This window comes from Oncorhynchus kisutch, linkage group LG17, assembly GCF_002021735.2.
Source record: "Oncorhynchus kisutch isolate 150728-3 linkage group LG17, Okis_V2, whole genome shotgun sequence".
NCBI classification, from domain to species: domain Eukaryota; kingdom Metazoa; phylum Chordata; class Actinopteri; order Salmoniformes; family Salmonidae; genus Oncorhynchus; species Oncorhynchus kisutch.
The window spans coordinates 49,410,802-49,432,368 of NC_034190.2; the positions used below are offsets into that span (position 1 = coordinate 49,410,802).

General features: G+C 40.6%; 2 protein-coding genes across 3 annotated transcripts; one reads left to right on the forward strand and one right to left on the reverse strand.

Annotated features, from left to right (window-relative positions):
- The first annotated feature begins 2,620 nt into the window (after positions 1-2,620).
- Positions 2,621-6,481, forward strand: LOC109907810 (vesicular inhibitory amino acid transporter-like). The gene is made up of 2 exons (XM_020506040.2): positions 2,621-3,566; positions 4,437-6,481. Exons 1-2 carry the CDS (start codon positions 3,171-3,173, stop codon positions 5,622-5,624), a joined length of 1,584 nt encoding a protein of 527 aa, XP_020361629.1. The 5' UTR covers positions 2,621-3,170; the 3' UTR covers positions 5,625-6,481.
- Positions 6,482-13,877: 7,396 nt separating this feature from the next.
- Positions 13,878-21,010, reverse strand: LOC109907811 (PRELI domain containing protein 3B). Of its 2 annotated transcripts, XM_031793989.1 has the most exons (7): positions 20,433-21,010; positions 20,137-20,289; positions 17,342-17,510; positions 16,684-16,773; positions 16,333-16,403; positions 16,098-16,200; positions 13,878-15,962 (listed from the first exon to the last, which is right to left on the reverse strand). In XM_031793989.1, the coding sequence occupies exons 2-7, from the start codon at positions 20,166-20,168 to the stop codon at positions 15,846-15,848; spliced, it is 582 nt and encodes a 193-aa protein (XP_031649849.1). In that variant the 5' UTR covers positions 20,169-20,289; positions 20,433-21,010; the 3' UTR covers positions 13,878-15,845. The 2 variants fall into 2 exon arrangements, with proteins under 2 accessions (XP_031649849.1, XP_020361630.1); XM_020506041.2 differs by having other exon boundaries at positions 20,137-20,451.
- Between the last annotated feature and the right edge of the window lie 557 nt (positions 21,011-21,567).

Below are 21,567 nucleotides of genomic sequence, written 5' to 3' on the forward strand. Positions count from 1 at the left end.
AATTAAAAATGATATGTGTGTGTGTGTCTGTGTGTTTATTTTTTCCTATGTGAATTGCATGTCATTGTCAACCATTTTGTATAAGCAGCAGATTGCAGTTTTCAATTCTAAACAAAAATGCTCTGTTTTTTCTCAATCCAGGACACTATATTTTTCTCTTAGATCCCTCCCTGTTGTTAGGGCGCTAGATTGGTTCAAGTGGCTTCCCTTTTCATCCTGTGGGATTTTCAGACAGACAACCTGAGTTCCTTTTGAGTCTTGCCACCCAATTATTGTGACCATGGCAACTATCTGAGACTTTTCCCCCCAGTTGGTTGTTAGCAGGCTATACGCCAACAGTATCTTTCCCCCTTCACATATTCCTCTCTCATCTTTGCTGAATTAATCCTCGCCTCTGTAACCCGAAGCTAAATTGGTCATCGCAACAACCAATTTGATGCCATCTCAGTAATAATGTCTGAAGATCCATTTTTTTCTGAAGTTCCAAATGTGCAAATACAGATAGAGAACAAAATGTTTTAGTTTTCAGATTTGTTTGCACATTTCACTGAATTCAAACCCATGTTCCATTATGAAGGTGCAGTTGCTGTTAATGTGAATCCAGTTGGTTGTGTGTGTGTGTGTGTGTGTGTGTGTGTGTGTGTGTGTGTGTGTGTGTGTGTGTGTGTGTGTGTGTGTGTGTGTGTGTGTGTGTGTGTGTGTGTGTGTGTGTGTGTGACATTTGCAGCCTATCCTCTGTCCCAGTATTAGCCCAGGGTTTTGCACATGATGGGGGAGGGAGGCTTAGTCACTGAGATGCCCCAAGGACTCTCCCGGGAATATTCTTTCCTCACTATCCTCCACTAAACACACACACACATGTGCCTCCACACACATATAGAGATTAGCCCTATCTCACAAGGGTGGGTGAGCCACATGCACACACACACACATACATACACGTACACATACACACACTGTGCATGCCTGAACACAAATGGCAGCATGGCAAAGCAGCCTATGCCAAGCATAAAAATATGTGGAACTTTCTCTGTCCTCTGGGTTGATACTAAATTTAGAGCTTTCATTGTCTTTCACGTTTTGTCTCTTACCAACGCACAACTCAACACGAGCAAAATGGCAGTTGCGTCTTTCATTCATTTTCATAATATATTCCAACAGGAAACATTAGAAAGGCTTTGAAGTCATCTTCTTCAACAATGTGCTCGAGCACATTTTGCATACGCAGGCACCAAAACCTGACGACAGTAATACTGCAATGCGTTGTGACCTGTCGGAACCGATTACGAGGGAAAATATGAGGTGCCTCTTATCATCTGACGGATTACTGTTGGAGGCATCAAATGTTTCAGAGATTTAGCCTATTCTTCTTAATTTTCTTAAATATTTCTGCATTTTAATGTCATATCGTAATTTGGGAGTTATAAAGCAGACGCACATGACATGAGTGTTGAATCAAACTAAAATGCCATGCGTATTCCAGACACCCGACATAATATATTAGCCATTTGGTTTCCAGGCCACCTAACCTTGAGGAATTGAGTCATTCTGAGTAGGCTACATTGGAAATATAATGTAAAACTACAGGGGGCATTTAAAATGTACTAGGCTATTACAGACAGTTTATAGCACACATGCGCAAACGCAAAGCTCTCGTCTGGGTAGGCTTACCAGTCTTTTTAGCTAACATTCCACTCCTTGTAACCTACTCTTTGGCATATGACACCGAAGGAATCAGTGAAACGTTATCTAAAAAGAATGGTACTAGCAAGGCCTGTCCAAGGTTCTGCAATGCAATGAAACGAGTTGAATTTTCTCATGCCGATGCACGCGGGTCATTCTCTCTAATTTAGCAGCTGAAAAAACATGGAATTTATTACATTTTTTAAGTATCTGACTCCATGAACAAAACTGTACTTAGGCTACGCAGGTGTAGCAGGTAGTAAGTTGCCTATTATCAATTAAAATGCTCCGACAACAAATAAGAGACCATATTAAAAACAGTTTTGTTTTGCTATAAATTAGGCTACATTAAATATATATTTTTTAAGTGCATTGGCTACTTGGGTCAAAGGGGCATGAAACACAACTTTGGATCCAAATTCGTATAGCGATTAAACTAAAACACAAAAATAAATAATCTAACGAATATACTAGGCTTTGATATTTAAATATTTTATATTTACTCCATAAACATTCAAGTGATTTTACACCTCTGATATTTGTTTTTGCATTAGGAATAAAAAAAGACTAAGACAGTGTGTGTGTGAGATATAGGCCTATGAATGGTGCGCAGTGTAACTCCCTAATGTCTGATTTTGAAACGAACATACGTGTCTGCAATTAGAAACTAGATTTATAGGAAACTTATATTACCTCTGCCGGATCAATACAATCATAACGAAAAATATTGGAACAAATAATGAATCAAATTGAAAAACAAATTTGAAAAAAATACAAAATAATTAAGCCTAATCAAATATGCAAAATTTGCTTATTCGAATAAGTAAAATATTTGGTATAAATGAAGCGTAGGAGCTAGCATCCATGCCTCTGGTAACAAACACCTTCCTTTCTCCTTCCAAAATCTCAAAGTAATCTCTCTCTCTCTCTGTCACTCACTCACGCACTCTCTCACTCTCTCACATACACACACACCGCTTCAGAACCATGAGGGGTTTGTGCATGCTGAGCAAGTCATTGCATTGGCAGTCTATGAGGACACGTGCCTAGTCCCCCTCTAAGATTCTACGGCTTGTGGTTTGCACTTGTCACGGCTATAGCAAAACTGAGCGCAACATCAAGACCAACACCGATAACTGCATGGAGAGGTCACAAACAGGGACATTCGATCACCAACATGATCAATTTGAATGAGGAGGAATTGTTTTACTTCGTTTCTTCTGATGCCAAGAAAGTGACAGGAGGGATTTGAGAGTGACATGGATAATCAAGACCAACAGACGGGATTTTAAACGACAGCCTGTGTGGATGTAACGGTTGGGCAGCCGTTAAGAACAACGTCGATACGTCTTGGCAACAGGCATGATTATCTTTCTCCCACAGCAGCAGCAGCCAAAATAGCTCATAAGCACACTGCATGTATTTATTCAACAATTTTCAAATTTGATCCAATGAATATCTGAAGATTCACATTTTATCTCACAACAATGGCTCACTTAATTCGACACAAGATCGGCAACAAGCTGACCAATGCAGCCAACACAGTGTCCAATAAGTCTCAGGCCAAGGTCAGCGGAGTGTTCGCCAGACTGGGTTTCCAGGCCGCTACAGATGAAGAGGGTCTGGGGTTCGTGGACTGCGATGACTTGGACTATGACTACAGGCAGGGGATGCAGATGGACATCATGCAGGGCGACGAGGAAGGGGGAGAGATGGACGGAGGAGACGAGTTGATGGAGGGAGACAGCCACTACCAGAGAGATGGCACCGGCCCATCATCCTCCTCCATCAAGAACACTGGGGCGTGTAACGAGTTGGCATCAGAGGTCAAACCCAAAATTACGTCTTGGGAAGCGGGGTGGAACGTCACCAATGCCATTCAGGTAGAAATTATTTGAAGAATGACATGAACATATTGTCACTACGTCAATGTAGGCCTTTTGTCAACAATCGCCTTGGAATATACGCCATACATATCATTTAAGAGCATAATGCATTACGCTTTATCATTCAGAAGACCCCAATCTCCATTCTACAAAAACCCCAAACAGACCTTTAAAACGACTATAATTTTTCACATTCACATGTAAAAATAGACTTTCATTTATTTCTTCCAGATAAATGAATTGTCCTATTTTATGGCTTCTTATTTCAAAATCCCTCATTTAAAACGAGTGATTCCTAAATATATATATATATATATATATTTAAACATAAACAATGGCATTTGCCTTCATTTCATCAGACAAGGATGTCAATTAAATACGAAGCATTTTGAGATTTTAAAGGAAAATAGGGATCTATTCTAGATCGCCTATTGCCTATCAGTAAAAAACAGACCCAACTCCATCTGGAATGAATACAATTATTTGGATTAGCCTCAGGCACAATAAGGACCATTTCATTATTCTTGATAACATTTCACAGTGGATTATATAAAATAAATCCGGTCATGGTGAGGAAATATCTTAGTTTTTACATTTTAAATTAATATCAACAAAAAATAAGCATAGTTTCAAATCAAATTCCAATTCTGAGCCTGCACGCTTAGTGGCCTGACAGATCTATACTTTTTTCTCCCAACTCCAATCGTTACATTTAGATTTTCACACATATTATTATGCAAATAAATGCTGTTTGTTATAATTATGCAACTTTGAATGTCATTCATTTCTTGTATATGTGGGGCGGGGAGCCTGTCACTTCGATAAGACCATGACCATTACGACTCAACTGTGCTTGTGTATCCGCAGGGGATGTTCGTCCTTGGGTTACCCTACGCCATTCTTCACGGAGGATACCTCGGACTCTTTCTAATCATATTTGCGGCTGTTGTATGTTGTTACACCGGAAAGATTCTTATTGCGTGTCTGTATGAGGAGAACGAGGATGGAATTCTGGTGCGCGTGAGGGACTCCTACGTGGACATCGCCAACGCGTGCTGCCAGCCACGGTTCCCGTCTCTGGGCGGGCATATCGTTAACGTTGCTCAGATCATTGAGTTAGTCATGACCTGTATCCTGTACGTGGTGGTCAGTGGCAACCTGATGGTCAACAGCTTCCCCAATCTGCCGGTCTCGCAGAAGGCCTGGTCTGTAGTCGCCACGGCCGCCCTCTTGCCTTGCGCGTTCCTCAAGAGCCTCAAGGCTGTGTCCAAGTTCAGCTTGCTTTGCACTATCGCGCACTTCGTCATCAACATCCTGGTAATAGCCTACTGCCTCTCCAGAGCCCGCGATTGGGCCTGGGACAAAGTCAAATTCTATATTGATGTCAAGAAGTTCCCCATCTCCATTGGCATCATCGTCTTCAGCTACACGTCCCAGATCTTCCTGCCCTCGCTGGAGGGGAACATGCAGAGGCCAAGCGAGTTCCACTGTATGATGGACTGGACCCACATTGGAGCCTGCGTCCTGAAGGGCCTGTTCGCTCTGGTGGCCTACTTGACTTGGGCAGATGCCACCAAAGAGGTCATCACGGACAACCTGCCGTCCACCATCAGAGCGGTGGTCAACCTATTCCTTGTGGCTAAGGCCTTGCTGTCATATCCGCTGCCATTCTTCGCTGCTGTAGAGGTCTTGGAGAAGTCTTTTTTCCAGGATGGAGGGCGCGCCATATTCCCTGACTGTTATGGCCCGGGAGGAAGGATTAAGTCCTGGGGACTGGGCCTCCGGTGCCTCCTGGTGGTGTTCACGTTGATCATGGCCATCTTTGTCCCTCACTTCGCACTCCTCATGGGCCTCACCGGGAGTCTTACCGGCGCCGGGTTGTGCTTTCTTCTCCCAGCTCTCTTTCATCTAAAGCTGATGTGGAGGAAACTTTTATGGCACCACGTGTTCTTTGACGTCGCCATATTTGTCATAGGGGGGATATGCAGCATTTCTGGTTGTATTCACTCAGTAGAAGGGCTCATCGAGGCATTCAAATATGGAGTCGAAGAATAAGAACGTTCTACCTCTGTAGCCCATACCTTAAATTTGGTCATACTCTCATCAATCATAGGCGCGTAATGACAGACTGATTGACAGCGCATAAGGGATACTGTGTAATTGTTTTACTTAGTATTTTTGTTTTGCCTTCTTGATGACAATGTGCAATAATCAAATTTATAATCATAGTGTAGAGTATTCAGTGCTGAAATGTTGTGTTAACTAGGAAGGGGGTAATGCAGTGTCCTTGGAGAATGGATCATCTCTGAAGCAGTGAATATCATGCAAGGTTCGATCAGGCAAGGTTAGCACAGCCCATGTGAAGATGAGGTGTGCATAGGCCTCACTTATGTGTGGATGTGTTGATATCTGCATTGAGAATGAGTTTATTAGCGTTTTATTTTTGGTTTCTAGCTGCTAAATAATTAGATAATATTCTCATGCCAGATCCAGTCGATTTAAAGATAAAACACGCTCGGGGCATCCACGTGGGATGGAGCTATAGGATAAATGTAGTTGGTTAATCAAAATATTTCGATTAGTTTTCAACTGTACTTGGTTTTTGGTGTTTCAAGTGTCATTATGGATGAAGTGAATTATTGCAGTGCAAACCAGTGGCTCTAAATGTTTATATGAAACCATCTGTCTTCTGTAGTCTACCTATCTGTTGAACGTGAATTGTGCTTTCATTGAATTTATCATGACGTGTAAGAAAATAGTATGTGTTGAATTAGCAGAGAAATTAATCGAATATTTTATGCGTTATGTTCATATCTTTGGATTCGTTATATGTCTATAATTTGTGCACGCTCATGTTTGTGGGAAAAAAATAATATATGGGTGAATAAAATCTATGTTTTTATGGATGAATATAGAAAGTTTGGAGGGCTTTCTGTAAAACGGTCAAATGGAAGCAGAGTCTGTGGATTAGGAAGGCAGTATGTTGTTGTGTGGAGGAGGATTCTGCTCACTCACCTCACATGCACATGTGCATTGTCTGCCTGTATGCTTAGACTCAACATGTATTCAAATTTTCAAAATTTACTTGAATCATGTTGTAGCCGTAACACGCCATATATTTTATTGAACCTTTATTTAACTAGGCAAGTCTTAAAAATTCGTATTTACAATGACGTGCTACCCCGGTCAAACCCTAACCCGGACGACGCTGGGCCGATTGTTCGCCGCCCTATGGGACTCCCAATCACGGCCGGTTGTGATACAGCCTAGAATCGAAAAAGGGTCTGTAGTGACGCCTTTAGCACTGAGATGCAGTGCCTTAGACCGCTGCGCCACTCCGGATCCCATATATTAAGCATAACAAATATTATTTGAAATGACATTATTCTGCACTGTAAAAAGCACCACATCTTTAATTTCCTGATTTGCAATAGTAACAATAGTAACAATTCTTCTCATAATGAGGATGTTCTGGTATGGGTCCCACATGATGCTTGTGAAAGTTCTGATGCTCTCATAACTAGGGGTCAGCATTGGAAACTTTGGGGACCTCAGTGGACCAAAAATGAAAAGACATACCCCCAGATAGCATATGATAGCAAAATGTGTAGAATTGCGGGAAATTAGCTTTACAACTACAAACATTTCTCTCAAGCCTCACTGTACCTGACCACTCACCAAAGAGGATAGGAGTTCAACAGTTTCACTTTACAATGAAAAGGAAGCTATGATCCCATATTGATGTCACCTGTTAAATCCACTTCAATCAGTGTAGATGAAGGCGATTAGACAGGTTAAACAAGGATTTGTAGGCCTTGAGACAATGGAAACATGGATTGTGGGAGAGGGTGAATGGGCATAACAAAAGATTGAAGTGCCTTCGAACAGGGTATGGTAGTAGGTGCCAGGCGCACCGGTATTAGTGTGTCAAGAACTGCAGCGCTGATGGGTTATTCACGCTCAAAGGTTTCCCGTGTGTATCATGAATGGTATACCACCAAAAGGACATCCAGCCAACTTAACACAAATGTGGGAAGCATTGGAGTCAACATGGGCCAATATCCCTGTGGAACACTTTCAACACCTTGTAGAGTCCATGCCCTGACGAATTGAGGCTGTTCTGTGTGCCAAAAGGTCTGCAACTCAATATAAGGAAAGTGTTCACTGTATAAATATCACATGATTTGATCGCAATTGAGTCCCAAATCAGAACTACAACCATCTAGACGAGAACTAGGAATCAACTTAGGTAAATTCTTCATTGCATTTTTACATGCCTTCAAAAAGTATTCACACCACTTGACTTTTGCCACATTTTGTTGTGTTACAGCCTGAATTTAACATGGATTAAATCGTGTGGTTTTTTGGCACTGGCTTACACACAATACTCCATAATGTCAAAGTGGAATTATGTTTTTCAAAAAAAAATTATAATAAAAGCTTTAATGTTTTGAGTCAATAAGTATTTAACCCCTTTGTTGAGACATGCCAAAATAAGTTCAGGGGTAAACATGTGCTTAACAAGTCACATAATAAGTTGCATGGACTCACTCTGTGTGCAATAATAGTGTTTAACATGATTTTTGAATGACTACCTCATTTCTGTATCCCACACATGCAATTATCTGTAAGGTCCCTCAGTCGAGCAGTGAATTTCAAACACAGATTCAACCACAAAGACCAGGGAGGTTATTCAGTGCCTCACAGAGAAGGACACTTATTCCAAGATAGGTAAAAAATAAAACATTTAATATCCCTTCGAGCTTGTTGAAGTTATTAATTACACATTGGGTGGTGTATCAATACACCCAGTCACAACAAAGATAAAGGCGTCCTTCCTAACTCAGTTGCCGGAGAGGAACAAAACTGCTCAAGGATTTCACCATTAGGGCCAATGTTGACTTTAAAACAGTTACAGAGTTTAATGGCTGTGATAGGAGAAAACTGAGGATGTATCAACAACCTTATAATTACACCAAAATACCTTAAAGAAGGAAGCCTGTACAGAATAAAATGTTCCAAAATATGCATCCTGTTTGCAACAAGACACAAGTAATACTGCAAAAAACGGAGCAAAGCAATTACATTCTTCTCCAGATGTGGAAAGCTTTTGTTCCAAGACTCCCAGCAGTAATTGCTGCCAAAGGTGCTTCTATAAAGTATTGACTCTTATGTGAATTAGATATTTCTGTATTTCATTAACAATACATTTGTTAAAATTTCTAAAAACATGTTTTCACTTTGTCATTATGGGATATTGTGTGATGGGTGGGCTTTTTTATTTTAATTTAATCCGTTTTGAATTCAGGCTGTAACACAACAAAATGTGGAATAAGTCAAGGGGTGTGCATACTTTCCAAATGCACTGGAAACAACATATCTCTTATGCAAAGCACTGATAACAACATTATTTTTTATTTGCGATCTGCTGAATATAGTTTTATTGTAACTAAAATGTTGTTCATGGCATTATAGGAAAGCAGTGCTATTTCAGAGGGACACCCCAGCTGGCACATAACGTTCTGAGAACCATATGTTTCTTAGAGCTTGGTGAGAACGTGGTTGTCCTTTGGTTATTTTTGCATACAACCTTCCCACAACTTTCTCGGAATGGTGCAAGATAGTTGTTTGTCCGTGAAACATTTTCAGCACATTTAAGGAACTTAACAAAAATATATTATTTTTTTGGCATTTCATTACTTTAACAGAATGTTTCCTAAAAGTTCAAACATGGTTACATTTCATTTCAATTTTGGCAATGCTCTAAGAACGTTCTCCAACTGGTTTGACATTAGGAATGCTCTAAAATATTTCAGAGAAGGTTAAGTAACAACATTCTTCTGTGGGAATTTCAGTACTTCAGCATAACGTTTCCTTATGGTTCTATTTAGAGTCATGTTCTGAAATGGTTCCAAAAACGTTAAGAAACAATATTCTTCTGTGGAAATTTCAGTTCTTCAGCATTACATTTCCTGCAGGTTTCCTCATGGTTCTATTTAAAGGATAATTCTGACACTTTATAACCGGGTTATTATGCTTTTAGTATAAGATTTGATACATTTGTATGTTTTATGGGTTTTCTTAGTCATACTGCACAATTCCTTGTTTTTGTTATTTTGAAGCGTCTCTATTGCCCTTGTCTACAGCATATTACGATTCCAAGGGTGCATATCTTCACCCATTATGCAATGCTCTGCGTCATTAGCCTGCAATTAGCTTAGCTAGCTGGCTATCGGGCCCAAATGAAGCTTAGCCCAAATGAAGCTTATGTCATAAGTTATGAGTGCATTTCACATTACTTTTGGGTTGTAAATATATTATAAATAATGCATGAATGTCATGCTAAATATATGTTAATATCATTGTCACCAATTAACTGTAATACACTCCGAAAATAATTTGAAGATAGATACTAAGAAGGTAATTACACTAACCATAACACAGAGTTACCGTATCTAGCCAGTTAGCATGCTAGTTATCCTGACTGCTAAATCCAAAATAACAGTATTTGCAACAATAACAGCCAAGTTTCATCTTAGCAACTGTCTTATAAACAACAGCCCAAACAACATGAAACAGTAGGCCTAGCTAAATAGCTAAACCTGCTGTATCTGAAATAAAGTGTTTTCAACTATGACAGTGACTTTCCAAGCATCCATCCAACAACACTTAGATGCCTATTGGATATGGACGAAGCCATCGTTGACATCACCCTGTTGTTTCCTATGAAAATGCTCGGTGGCGCGTTTGATGATTAGGAAATGTCATTTCAGCGTGTCGCCATCTTGCTACATGGAGGAGTTTTTGGAAACATTGCATGCGCAGTTTGAGCGACTCTAGGAAGTGATGTTGCATGCTAGCCCAGTGCTGCCCCCTCTCAAGGAGTATCTCAAATTGAAGGCCAACCAAAGTACTGCAAGCTGCCATTAGCAACTAAAATTGTCCTTATAACTTTGTATGTGTGTGATTTTAAAGTAATCGGTTCAAGGACATACACTACATGACCAAAAATATGTGGACACCTGCTCGTCAAACATTTCATTCTCATTCCAAAATCATGGTCATTAATATGGAGTTGGTCCACCTTTGCTGTTATAACACTTTCGTGGGAAGGCTATCCACTAGACATTGGAACATTGCTGCGGGGATTTGCTTCCATTCAGCCACAAGAGAATTAGTGAGGTCCAGCACTGATGTTGGGCAATTAGGCTTGGTTAGAAGCCAGCGTTCCAATTAATCCTAAAGGTGTTCAATGGGGTCGAGGTCAGGGCTCTGTGCAGGCCAGTCAAGTTCTTCCACACCGATCTCGACAAACCATTTCTGTATGTATCTAGCTTTGTGCACGGGGGCATTGTCATGCTAAACCAGGAAAGGGCCTTCCCCAAACTGTTGCCACATTGTTGGAAGCACAGAATTGTCTAGAATGTCATTTTATGCTGTAATGTTAAGATTTCCCTTCACTGGAACTAAGGGGCCTAGCCCAAACCATGAAAAACAGTCCCAGACCATTATTACTCCTCCAAACTTTACAGTTGGCACTATGCATTGGGGCAGCTAGCGTTCTCCTGGCATACGCAAACCCAGATTTGTCCGTCAGACTGCCAGATGGTGAAGCGTGATTCATCACTCCAGAGAACACGTTTCCACTGCTCCAGAATCCGATGGCTTTCCACCACTCCAGCCGATGCTTGGCATTGCACATTGTGATCTTAGGCTTCTGTCCGGCTGCTCGGCCATGGAAATCTATTTCATGAAGCTACCGACGAACAATTCTTGTGATTGAGGATGACTGTTGTCGACGTGTGCAAAGGGTCCAGAGCCCAGGTAGGGGTTCGAGCCCAGGTAGGGGCGAGGAGAGGGACGGAAGCTACACTGTTACATACAGTCAATGGTTGTTAGTCCAGGACTAGGCTTAATCTGTATCTGGGAAACTGGCCCTGCATGGATAAATAAAGAGATGCTAAATGTTGACATCACTCTTTTGCAGACCTGGAAAATGTTTTGAAGATGTCAGTGTTATCTAGACTGAGTGGGAAGTTCTGTAATGTGTGCAGGAATATAAGCACAACCCTAGTCCACTACAGTAGGCCTAATCATGTTCATATTGACCATATACAGTGGGGCAAAAAAGTATTTTGTCAGCCACCAACTGTGAATGTTCTCCCACTTAAAAATATGAGAGAGGCCTGTAATTTTGGTCATAGGTACACTTCAACTATGACAGACAAAATGAGAAAAAAAAATCCAGAAAATCACATTGTAGGATTTTTAATGAATTTATTTGCAAATTATGGTGGAAAATGAGTATTTGGTCACCTACAAACAAGCAAGATTTCTGTCTCTCACAGACCTGTAACTTCTTCTTTAAGAGGCTCCTGTGTCCTCCACTCGTTACCTGTATTAATGGCACCCGTTTGAACTTGTTATCAGTATAAAAGACACCTGTCCACAACCTCAAACAGTCACACTCCAAACTCCACTATGGCGAAGACCAAAGAGCTGTCAAAGGACACCAGAAACAAAATTGTAGACCTGCACCAGGCTGGGAAGACTGAATCTGCAATAGGTAAGCAGCTTGGTTTGAAGAAATCAACTGTGGGAGCAATTATTAGGAAATGGAAGACATACAAGACCACTGATAATCTCCCTCGATCTGGGGCTCCACGCAAGATCAAACCCCGTGGGGTCAAAATGATCACAAGAACGGTGAGCAAAAATCCCAGAACCACACGGGGGGGACCTAGTGAATGACCTGCAGAGAGCTGGGACCAAAGTAACAAAGCCTACCATCAGTAACACACTACATCGCCAGGGACTCAAATCGTGCAGTGCCAGACGTGTCCCCCTGCTTAAGCCAGTACATGTCCAGGCCCGTCTGAAGTTGGCTAGAGAGCATTTGGATGATCCAGAAGAAGATTGGGAGAATGTCATATGGTCAGATGACACCAAAATATAACTTTTTGGTAAAAACTCAACTCGTCGTGTTTGGAGGACAAAGAATGCTGAGTTGCATCCAAAGAACACCATACCTACTGTGAAGCATAGGGTTGGAAACATCATGCTTTGGGGTTGTTTTTCTGCAAACGGACCAGGACGACTGATCCGTGTAAAGGAAAGAATGAATGGGGCCATGTATCGTGAGATTTTGAGTGAAAACCTCCTTCCATCAGCAAGGGCATTGAAGGTGAAACGTGGCTGGGTCTTTCAGCATGACAATGATCCCAAACACACCGCCCGGGCAACGAAGGAGTGGCTTCGTAAGAAGCATTTCAAGGTCCTGGAGTGGCCTAGCCAGTCTCCAGATCTCAACCCCATAGAACATTTTTGGAGGGAGTTGAAAGTCTGTGTTGCCCAGCAACAGCCCCAAAACATCACTGCTCTAGAGGAGATCTGCATGGAGGAATGGGCCAGCAACAGTGTGTGAAAACCTTTTGAAGACTTACAGAAAATGTTTGACCTCTGTCATTGCCAACAAAGGGTATATAACAAAGTTGAGATAAACTTTTGTTATTGACCAAATACTTATTTTCCACCATAATTTGCAAATAAATTCATTAAAAATCCTACAATGTGATTCTCTGGATTTTTTTTCTAATTTTGTCTGTCATAGTTGAAGTGTACTTATGATGAAAATTACAGGCCTCTCATCTTTTTAAGTGGGAGAACTTGCACAATTGGTGGCTGACTAAATACTGTACATCGTCAAATCACGTCATCATGAAATTACTTTACCCTACAAAACCATTGTGTAAGCCTAGGCCTAATAACTGGCCTGCTGAAATAGTTACCCTGAACCACTGGCTTTTGTTTGTGGCAGGCAAACTGGAGGGCATTGCTTTACCCACCATGCATTACATGGTTAACCCTATGCTGAAGGTCCAGCAGGTCTGTATCTCAGTCTTAATATCTATTAGTGTATATTTTTAAACAATTATTCTATATTTGATAGTAGTTCGATAGACTGTAGGCTGGGAAATGTGTAATGTTTAAAGTACCTGTCCAGTGTTTCCAGATTTATGAATTATGACTTAACCTATAATTACTTACAATATGAGTGAAATAGTTTTCCTTAAAATATGTTAAAACATGTTAAAAGGAGGTTGTGTTGGAATTATGTGGGCGTACCAACAGAACGATATGGGCGTTTTACGACCCTAAAAAAATATTCATGTGAGTAGACCACCGATTGGCCTAAGAAATTCCAGCCTTTAGCTATGGCCATGTAAGAGTAAAAATTAGCTGTATATCTATAAATACACAGTTTAAACTTTTAGTACTTGCCCACATGATCACATCTAAGACACCCTGTTCATGAAACAATAACATTTTATTGAGATCATTTCAGTGTTAAGTACTTCTGTTTGACATTCTCGGAATGTGTACTCATATATAGCCATTGTTTTCAAACGTTCCGCGCATGACACTTCATTCCTGAAACAAGTGACTGATATCTGGAGTGCCACTCAGACTTCACCCAACATCAATGCAACCCTGACACAAGTGGGACAACAGTAACAATAGTTTTTAAAAGGGAGTTTGGGATGTTAAAGGGGAGTGTATCTAAATAGGCATATGTAGAACTGATTATGACGTAATAACGCTGCATTCATAACCAAGTGAGAAGGTGGTATTTACCAGATACGACTGGGGAAAATCCACTTGAAACTGCCACAACTGGTAATTACTAGTGGGGAACTGTCATCCTCGAGCACCTTCTCCCACATGCTGACCTCTGACATTGCCTACTAAGGAAATTACCTCGATAACAGCATTTTCTTCCTTAAAATGCCACAAAATGTTTGTTTTTTAACACCAATTTGTTTATATGACAGACGTTAGTTTGTGGTTGACACAGCTTGTTGGCCATTAGCCAATCTGCGTTTCTCAAAGCATGTGAATGCATCCAACACATGACTTTACAATGGGTAATTACTACCGAACTCAGCAAATGTCACTGCTGGCGGGAGGAGACTGGTGAGATGAACCACTGCAGTAGGTTACACCACTAAGAGCTTATAAAAACACAAATACTGTCATATGACACCAAATGAGGGGGAAGAAACAATCCTGGTAGGTTCAGGATCACATATGTGATTTGTTTGTTTTACTCATACTATGATGACATTTTACAAAATGGGTTGTTCAAGACTGCAGAGTTAAAAACCAACAGTCACTCCTGTCCAATGATCCCGAACATACCCCGTCGTAGTGGCCACCGTTAACATTCACTGACTACACCCAACACTACAGGGCCAATATTCATAAGGTTGTGGAAATCACATACTGTTGTAACTGTTGAGAACCATTTGGGAGAATTTAGCAAATATATCCACACTTCTGAACATAGTGAATACAATGGTGGTACTCTTGTTACTTGGTAATAATACGTGCAATAACAATGAGTTAAAGTAATTAAAATTCACGTTTTCATTACTGAATATATAACAGTAACTTTACAACACCCCACCAAACAGACCCACAAACATAATTAGTTTCTCTTCTCAGTAAGTTAATTGTTCCCTGAAAATGACTACTAGCCTATTCATGGTTGTAAGTGCATGGCTGGCATAGGCAACATAGAATGATGTTCAATTGAAACGTCAAGTGCCAGAGAGGAAACCAGATCAGTGCAGAATAACAATAAGAGGACAGGAGGAGAATAAATAAACCTGATGACCTGTAGGCACGGTGTGATTCAAAATGTTAGAAGACCAGAAATCCCATGAGCCTCGAATGCAACCCGGTTCAACCCTGTTTACTGCTGCATTCATAACCAAGTGGGAAGTCAGAATATGCCACATACTACTTGGAAAAAGCCACCTGAAAGGCTGGTAATTACTAGTGGGAAACAATCCACATTGACAATTAAATGCAACATTTATATAAATGAATCTATTAATATGGCTTTTGAATACTATAATTTGTATGCAAACATGATAGCTTTACTTTTAGTTTAAGGTTTACGCAGCTTGTTTGCCATTAGCCAATAGGCTTTTCTCAAATTCAAAGCATGTGAATGCATCCAACTAGTATTTAAGACCTCACAACTGGTAAATTCCCACCTCCCATTTAGTTACGAACGCAGCATGCCATCATCAGCTTCACTGTGTACCCAACAGTGTGTAACCCTGCTTGTATGGGCAGCCCGCTGAGGGAAGGATGCGTTCTTGTGACAGAAAATTAGTGGGCCAATACAGGAGGTGGCTGTGCTGGCAGATTTATGGGAGGTCTCCCTTTTCAGGGAAAATGTCTGAGTTCCATTGAGATGGCGGCTGATCATTTCTCTGCGACTGCAGCTGCCATGGGGATGCGGATTGTGGCTTGTGCCGTCGCTGCCAGCTCCTCGATCTCTGTGTTTAACCGCCTGATGACCCACTCCATCGCCTCTCGTCCCTGAACAAAATACCAAACACACATGGGGAAGTTAAGGGCTGAAACAAGGCCATACATGGATGAGATTGTTTTATCTCATACTATTTCCATTCAAATATTCCATCCAGGCTGCAGGTGTAAAGTGAGAGGACTTACTTTGCCTGCGTTTGCCGAGATGGTTTTGGCCATGAGCCCTTCCAGGTAACTGCTCAGACTAATTCCTTTCACAGAGATAAGTGCCTCTTGTGTCAGTATGGTCCTAAACATAAGGACAAACAGAAGAAAAAACAAGTTTAGATGTGAAACTCAAACCTATTTATCAAATTTGCTGTAATTAACCTTTAAAAACAACCCATTAAAAAAAAGGTATCTATCTATCTATCTATCTTACTTTTCAGGGTCCTGCGGATGCGGCCTGTATGTTAACTTCTCGTCCACAGATACTATGTTAGTACATGAAATCTGAAAGCAGAGGAAAGTACATCAATGTCAGTTTACAGGGCTAAAGCTGGAGTTAACTACAATATCCATAAATGTACACTGAACAAACGCAACAGGTAAAGTGCTGGTCCCATTTTTCATGTGCTGAAATAAAAGAGCACAAAAAGAGTATCCCTCAAATGTGGTGTGCAAATTTGTTTACATCCCTGTTAGTGAGTATTTCTCATTTGCCAAAATCATCCATGTTGCATGTTGTTTATATTTTTGTTCAGTATACATCCGACAATAGGTTTGAACTCACATTTGTAGATTGCAGCTCAAAAGTCTTTTCCTTGGGGTCCACCACCGAATGTTCCTGGATGTATGTGTTGGTTCGTGTTATACCAATGAGCTGGGATAAAAATAAACATTAACGTCACTGTCAGTGACATGTTTGACATCAATGACAAAACAATATATCCTCAGATCTGTTGTTTCACAAGTAATGTTTAAGAAACATTGACCCAAAAACTTCATGCGGTCTTGATTACACAACACCAGTCTGAACCGTCAAGCTGAGACAACCTTCAGGAATAGGTCTAGCAGAGCTGAGGTCATGGCAGTGTGCAATCATGTAACTACCACAGAGTTGTAGACAGCCAACTGTTCTGAGCATTACCCACTTCACTGGAATGAGCATCATTCAATATTTTACCTAGTCTAACAGCAAGCCTACACATACTGACTAAGCCCCTGAAATAAACCTGACTGCTCCGATTGAATTTGTCAACATTAGTACACTCAACTTCTGATAAAAGCAATGGATTTGGATTGTTGCGTGTACAGAAAAGTATATCAATATCTACAGCAGTGAGAAGACAATGTATCCTCATTGGGACTGGTGACCTGCAATGCACTCATCAGGATAATCATATCAGCGGCAATATTGGAGACAGGCATCCAGTGTGCTGAGGACTTACAGTCTTGGCCAAGGAGGGCAGTCCCCATTCTGTGCTGAGCAGTCTGTTGCTGTATAGCCGGCCCTGTGTGTCCACATGTCTGTTCAACACATCAACCCCTACCACGCCAGGGTTCATTGGGTTGGGATACTTCTGCATTGCTGCCTTGGTCACAGTCTCCCACGGGTGGCTGTGTGTGTGTGTGTGTGGGGGGGGGGGGGGGGGGGAGACAAGACAGGAAATCAATATGACTGTAATACTATCATAATGTGTGCATTTCATAATCTTATCACGTGGACATCATGGCATGCGCCAAAATGAATTCATTTGAAAACCTGTCCTGACATTTACCTGACTAAACTTCACGGTGAAGGACGTTTCTGATGAATTCCAACGACTGAGTGGAGCAGAGACCAGGCTTAGGGGAATTCAGCTCTGACTAGTGATTAGCCCAAGGTCAATACTTACATATTAAAAACATATTATGAAACATTTACCTTGTACCCATGTTTGTTCTCTGTAGTTGCATGCCTTTGTTTGCTAGAATCCATACTTTATCCATAAACGTTAATCAAATACAACAATCGACTGTTTCCTTGTTGAGATTCAAGTGACGTGCATTTGCCCTGAGCAGTCATCTTCGAGCAAAAGCAATGAGCAAACCGCCAATGGTTGTATTTGTTTAATGTTTATTTAAAAAGTAAGGATTTCAGCAATCAAACAGACACGGAACTACAGAGGACAAACATACGTTCGTACAAGGTAAGCGTTTCAGAATTAGCTTTTTTTTATTTTTAAGTATTGACCTTGGGCGAATCGATGTAGTTGGAGCTGAATTCCACAAAGCCTGGGGTCTGCTCCACTCCATTGGTGGAATTAATCAGAAACTTCCGTCACCATGGAGTGGTTTAGCCAGCTAGACATTATACTGTGGGATGTGGATTTTGAAATATTCATTATGGGTTCAGTAATACAAGTAAATGTACTTGGTTTGACCTTGACCATGTATCCTTTTTAATGTGCAATAGCAGCTTTGTTTACAAATCGCATGCTAGGTTTCCATCTAATTGGCGACATGATTTATGCAAATATTCTAAAATGTGCATTTTCCCACCAGAGATGTGTCCATCAAATTGACTTGATGCAGATAAAAAGCTGTGCGTGATGACGTAGTGCAAATACACATGCGTTTTTGCAGTTAAATTCCCATGTAGAGAACAAAAAAACTAGTTAAATGGGCTTTGCATTTTCAACTATTGATGGTTCTCACAACAAAATAATGGTGTTATATAGCGAGTGTTGGTATTAGCAGGTGCACTCTAGCCAACAGGTTGCAGATGTAGGCTGGCCTACCCGCACTCTGTTATGAGATAATGGACAAAAGAGCAAGATGATTTTTATTTGTCAAACAGGCAGCCAAGCATAGATGATCATATCACCAGAATAAGACCCACAATATTTATTGGAAAGGAGCATCAATTGAGCTCAACATCTGGCACTTTTTCAAACCTGTGAAGTTCTTCCTAACTTATTTTAACTGCATGCTTTCCTGACTAGTCGTTGTGGGAGGACCACACATTGTCGCGTGACTCCAAGTTCTTCGATATTATATCAATATTTCTCACAATTAATTTTAAAGATACGGTAGAGAAGGTGGGATCTCTTTGTATTTTGTCAACATTTGGAAAGTTTAGACAAAATGTTACAATCAGTCCAGTAATAAAAAATCTAAAAAAGACATGTACTTGACTCACATAAAATGGTAGGATGGAAACCTGGTTAGAGGTATAAAATCCCCAGAGTATTAAACCCTGGTTATTGGGACATAAGAACCATGATCCCACCATTGTGCCTCCAGTACAGTAGGTAGGTAGCTAGCTGGAATAGAACGCCCTTTATTCGAGTCTCAGAGTGAATGCCTGTTTTAAAAAAAACATTTAACAGCAGCCAAAGTGAAATGTTATGGCCTTTAACCTTTTACGATGAAATCGGGGAAGCGACAGTGGATCCGTCCGTTAATCACGCGTTCTCAGACAGCACTGGGACGATTGAGGAAACTTGTGCGAACAAAATTACACCGATTGGCCCAAGGTGGGAGCTAGTAATTAACTTATTAAATGTGTTAGTGTGACTATCTCAATTGGCCCGAGGGGTTGCGCTGCATCGTCCGCGGGTTACGCCATGTTTACTGTTGCCATATTTTAGCTTGTTGGCTTGGACTGTTGCCCTTCTTATTATACCTCAGTGACCGTTACGTAATGAGATAAACACCTTTAACGCCATTTCTATACAGCTACGACCGGAAGTGACTTTTTCCATGGCAGGTTACGAGAACATAATGAATTCGCAAGTTCGACCACTGCTGGATACTTCGACTGGAATGCATTGACATAGTTAATTAGCTACTTGTAATGTGGCTAACTAGCAGCGTTAGCAAACTAGCTAGTATTATTTGGTTAGTTAAAAATACTGTTTAGTAACGTTAATATAATTATGGCTGCCTGTTTTCTCGATTGCCATTCGTAGAACAATAGTTAGCAATAACAATGGACAGAGTTTGATGTGTTGGCTAGCCAAGTAGCTTGTTAGCTAGCTAGCTACAACGTTAGATGCTCGAACTAAACACTCACTAATTTGTAATGGCAGCAGGCTAGCGTTAGTTGGCTATAGTCAAAGAGCTAACGTTGGCCGGTTGGGAACCTAGCTACCACTACCAGCGCTAGCATGCTACAAACTTAAATACGCTAGCAAGATAACGTAATATCAAGCGTATTTAAAATACGCACTTTATAAATCCTTATTAATAATTTACTCACTTGAATATGTGTTCGGAGGTCCAGATCTTCATGTTTTAGACCGTTTTGTCAGGGCTTGCGAGTCGGCCACTTACGACAGCTTGACCTCAGCTGTGAAGGAAGCGACGTTGCCCACTAGTGGAAAAATTATGGTCCGTCCCCCTCCACCCACTTCTATAAAAAAAAAAGATCAACCAATCAGAGAAAAACATGACCGAGTACACTGCACCGTAATTTCTGGAATTTTTCTGACGCGTATTTTTGAGTACGAATTTCTCGTACATATCTCCTTACATAACGTGAAAGGCTGTGCCTACCAAGTTTAACGGTCTGTCAATCGCAAATCACAGACAATGTCCCGCCCCCAGGAAGCGAGTCAAGAGAAGATTGCGGAGAGAAGGCACATATAGAACAGTGGGTTAGTTATACAAATCTTTGGAGAATGTTGAGACACAGCTAGAACAATGGGTTAGTTTTATTTATTTATATATATATATATATCAATTGGTTAAGAGATATTAAAGAAAGGAGGATATAGGAATCCCATTGGTCAATGAATGGAGGAATGTATAGCACCCCATCCAGCAGACTGTCGACCAATCCGCGTTCACGTTGTCATGCTGCGTGACGCGGTTGCTAAACTAATCCTCACGAAATGCCTTCTCAAAGGCAGGGTGTAAATCGAGAAACCTGCCTATTTTCTTCTAAAGTACATAATACCGCGATTCCAAAGCTATATGATATTACAGAAAACAAGCTAATTATCTGACGTCTCTGAAAGGATGTTTAATGTTGTACTTCTTGTTGACGAAAATATTCGTCTTCGTTGATGTTTAAATGCGGTTGGCATCCAATATGTTGCATTACCGCCCCCAATTTAGATCCATTACACGTTGTGATACAAAATGGGAAAGGGGAACCCACTGTTCATAGGCTGTCATTGTAAATAAGAATTTGTTCTTAACTGACTTGCCTAGTTAAATAAAGGTTAAATACAATTTTAAAAAGTATCGAAAACATTGCAAGTTGAGGGGTTTTCACAACAGTAGCCGGGCTATAAAAAGTATATTGTCCTGCTAATAGGAAACATTTGCATGATGGGCTACATTCTTTATTGTAACCACAATGTCACACAATTTGCATCTACCGTTCCAATTACTTTTAGAGTTTGGGATTTACAAATTTGGCCTTTTAATTTTTAGTTACATTGTTTTAGTTCGAACGTGCAGACTTTTTTTCTTTAAATTATTGGTTTTAAAGTTGGATGCTAAATATTTGACCAGTTGCAATTGTAAGTAAGCCTAATAAAAATTCTACTTATATTAGGCTGTTAAGCCTCATAGTTATTTTTTATTTTATTTTGTATAGGTCTAGGCTCCATCTCCATTTGTTGGTGTGCAACACTTGCATAACAAGTTAGCTATATTTTCAGCACCAGCCACTATTCACCTG

What these genes read in the sequence shown, in the direction of transcription:
- LOC109907810 (XM_020506040.2), top strand. Translation starts at nt 3,171, where the DNA reads ATGGCTCACTTAATTCGACACAAGATCGGCAACAAGCTGACCAATGCA. An exon ending in ACGTCACCAATGCCATTCAG is followed by an intron (nt 3,567 to 4,436) that starts GTAGAAATTATT and finishes GTGTATCCGCAG; the next exon opens with GGGATGTTCGTCCTTGGGTT.
- LOC109907811 (XM_031793989.1), bottom strand. Translation starts at nt 20,168, where the DNA reads ATGAAGATCTGGACCTCCGAACACATATTCAA. An exon ending in TGCCCTCCTTGGCCAAGACT is followed by an intron (nt 16,774 to 17,341) that starts GTAAGTCCTCAG and finishes TTTTTATCCCAG; the next exon opens with CTCATTGGTATAACACGAAC. An exon ending in TCTCGGCAAACGCAGGCAAA is followed by an intron (nt 15,963 to 16,097) that starts GTAAGTCCTCTC and finishes TATTTTGTTCAG; the next exon opens with GGACGAGAGGCGATGGAGTG.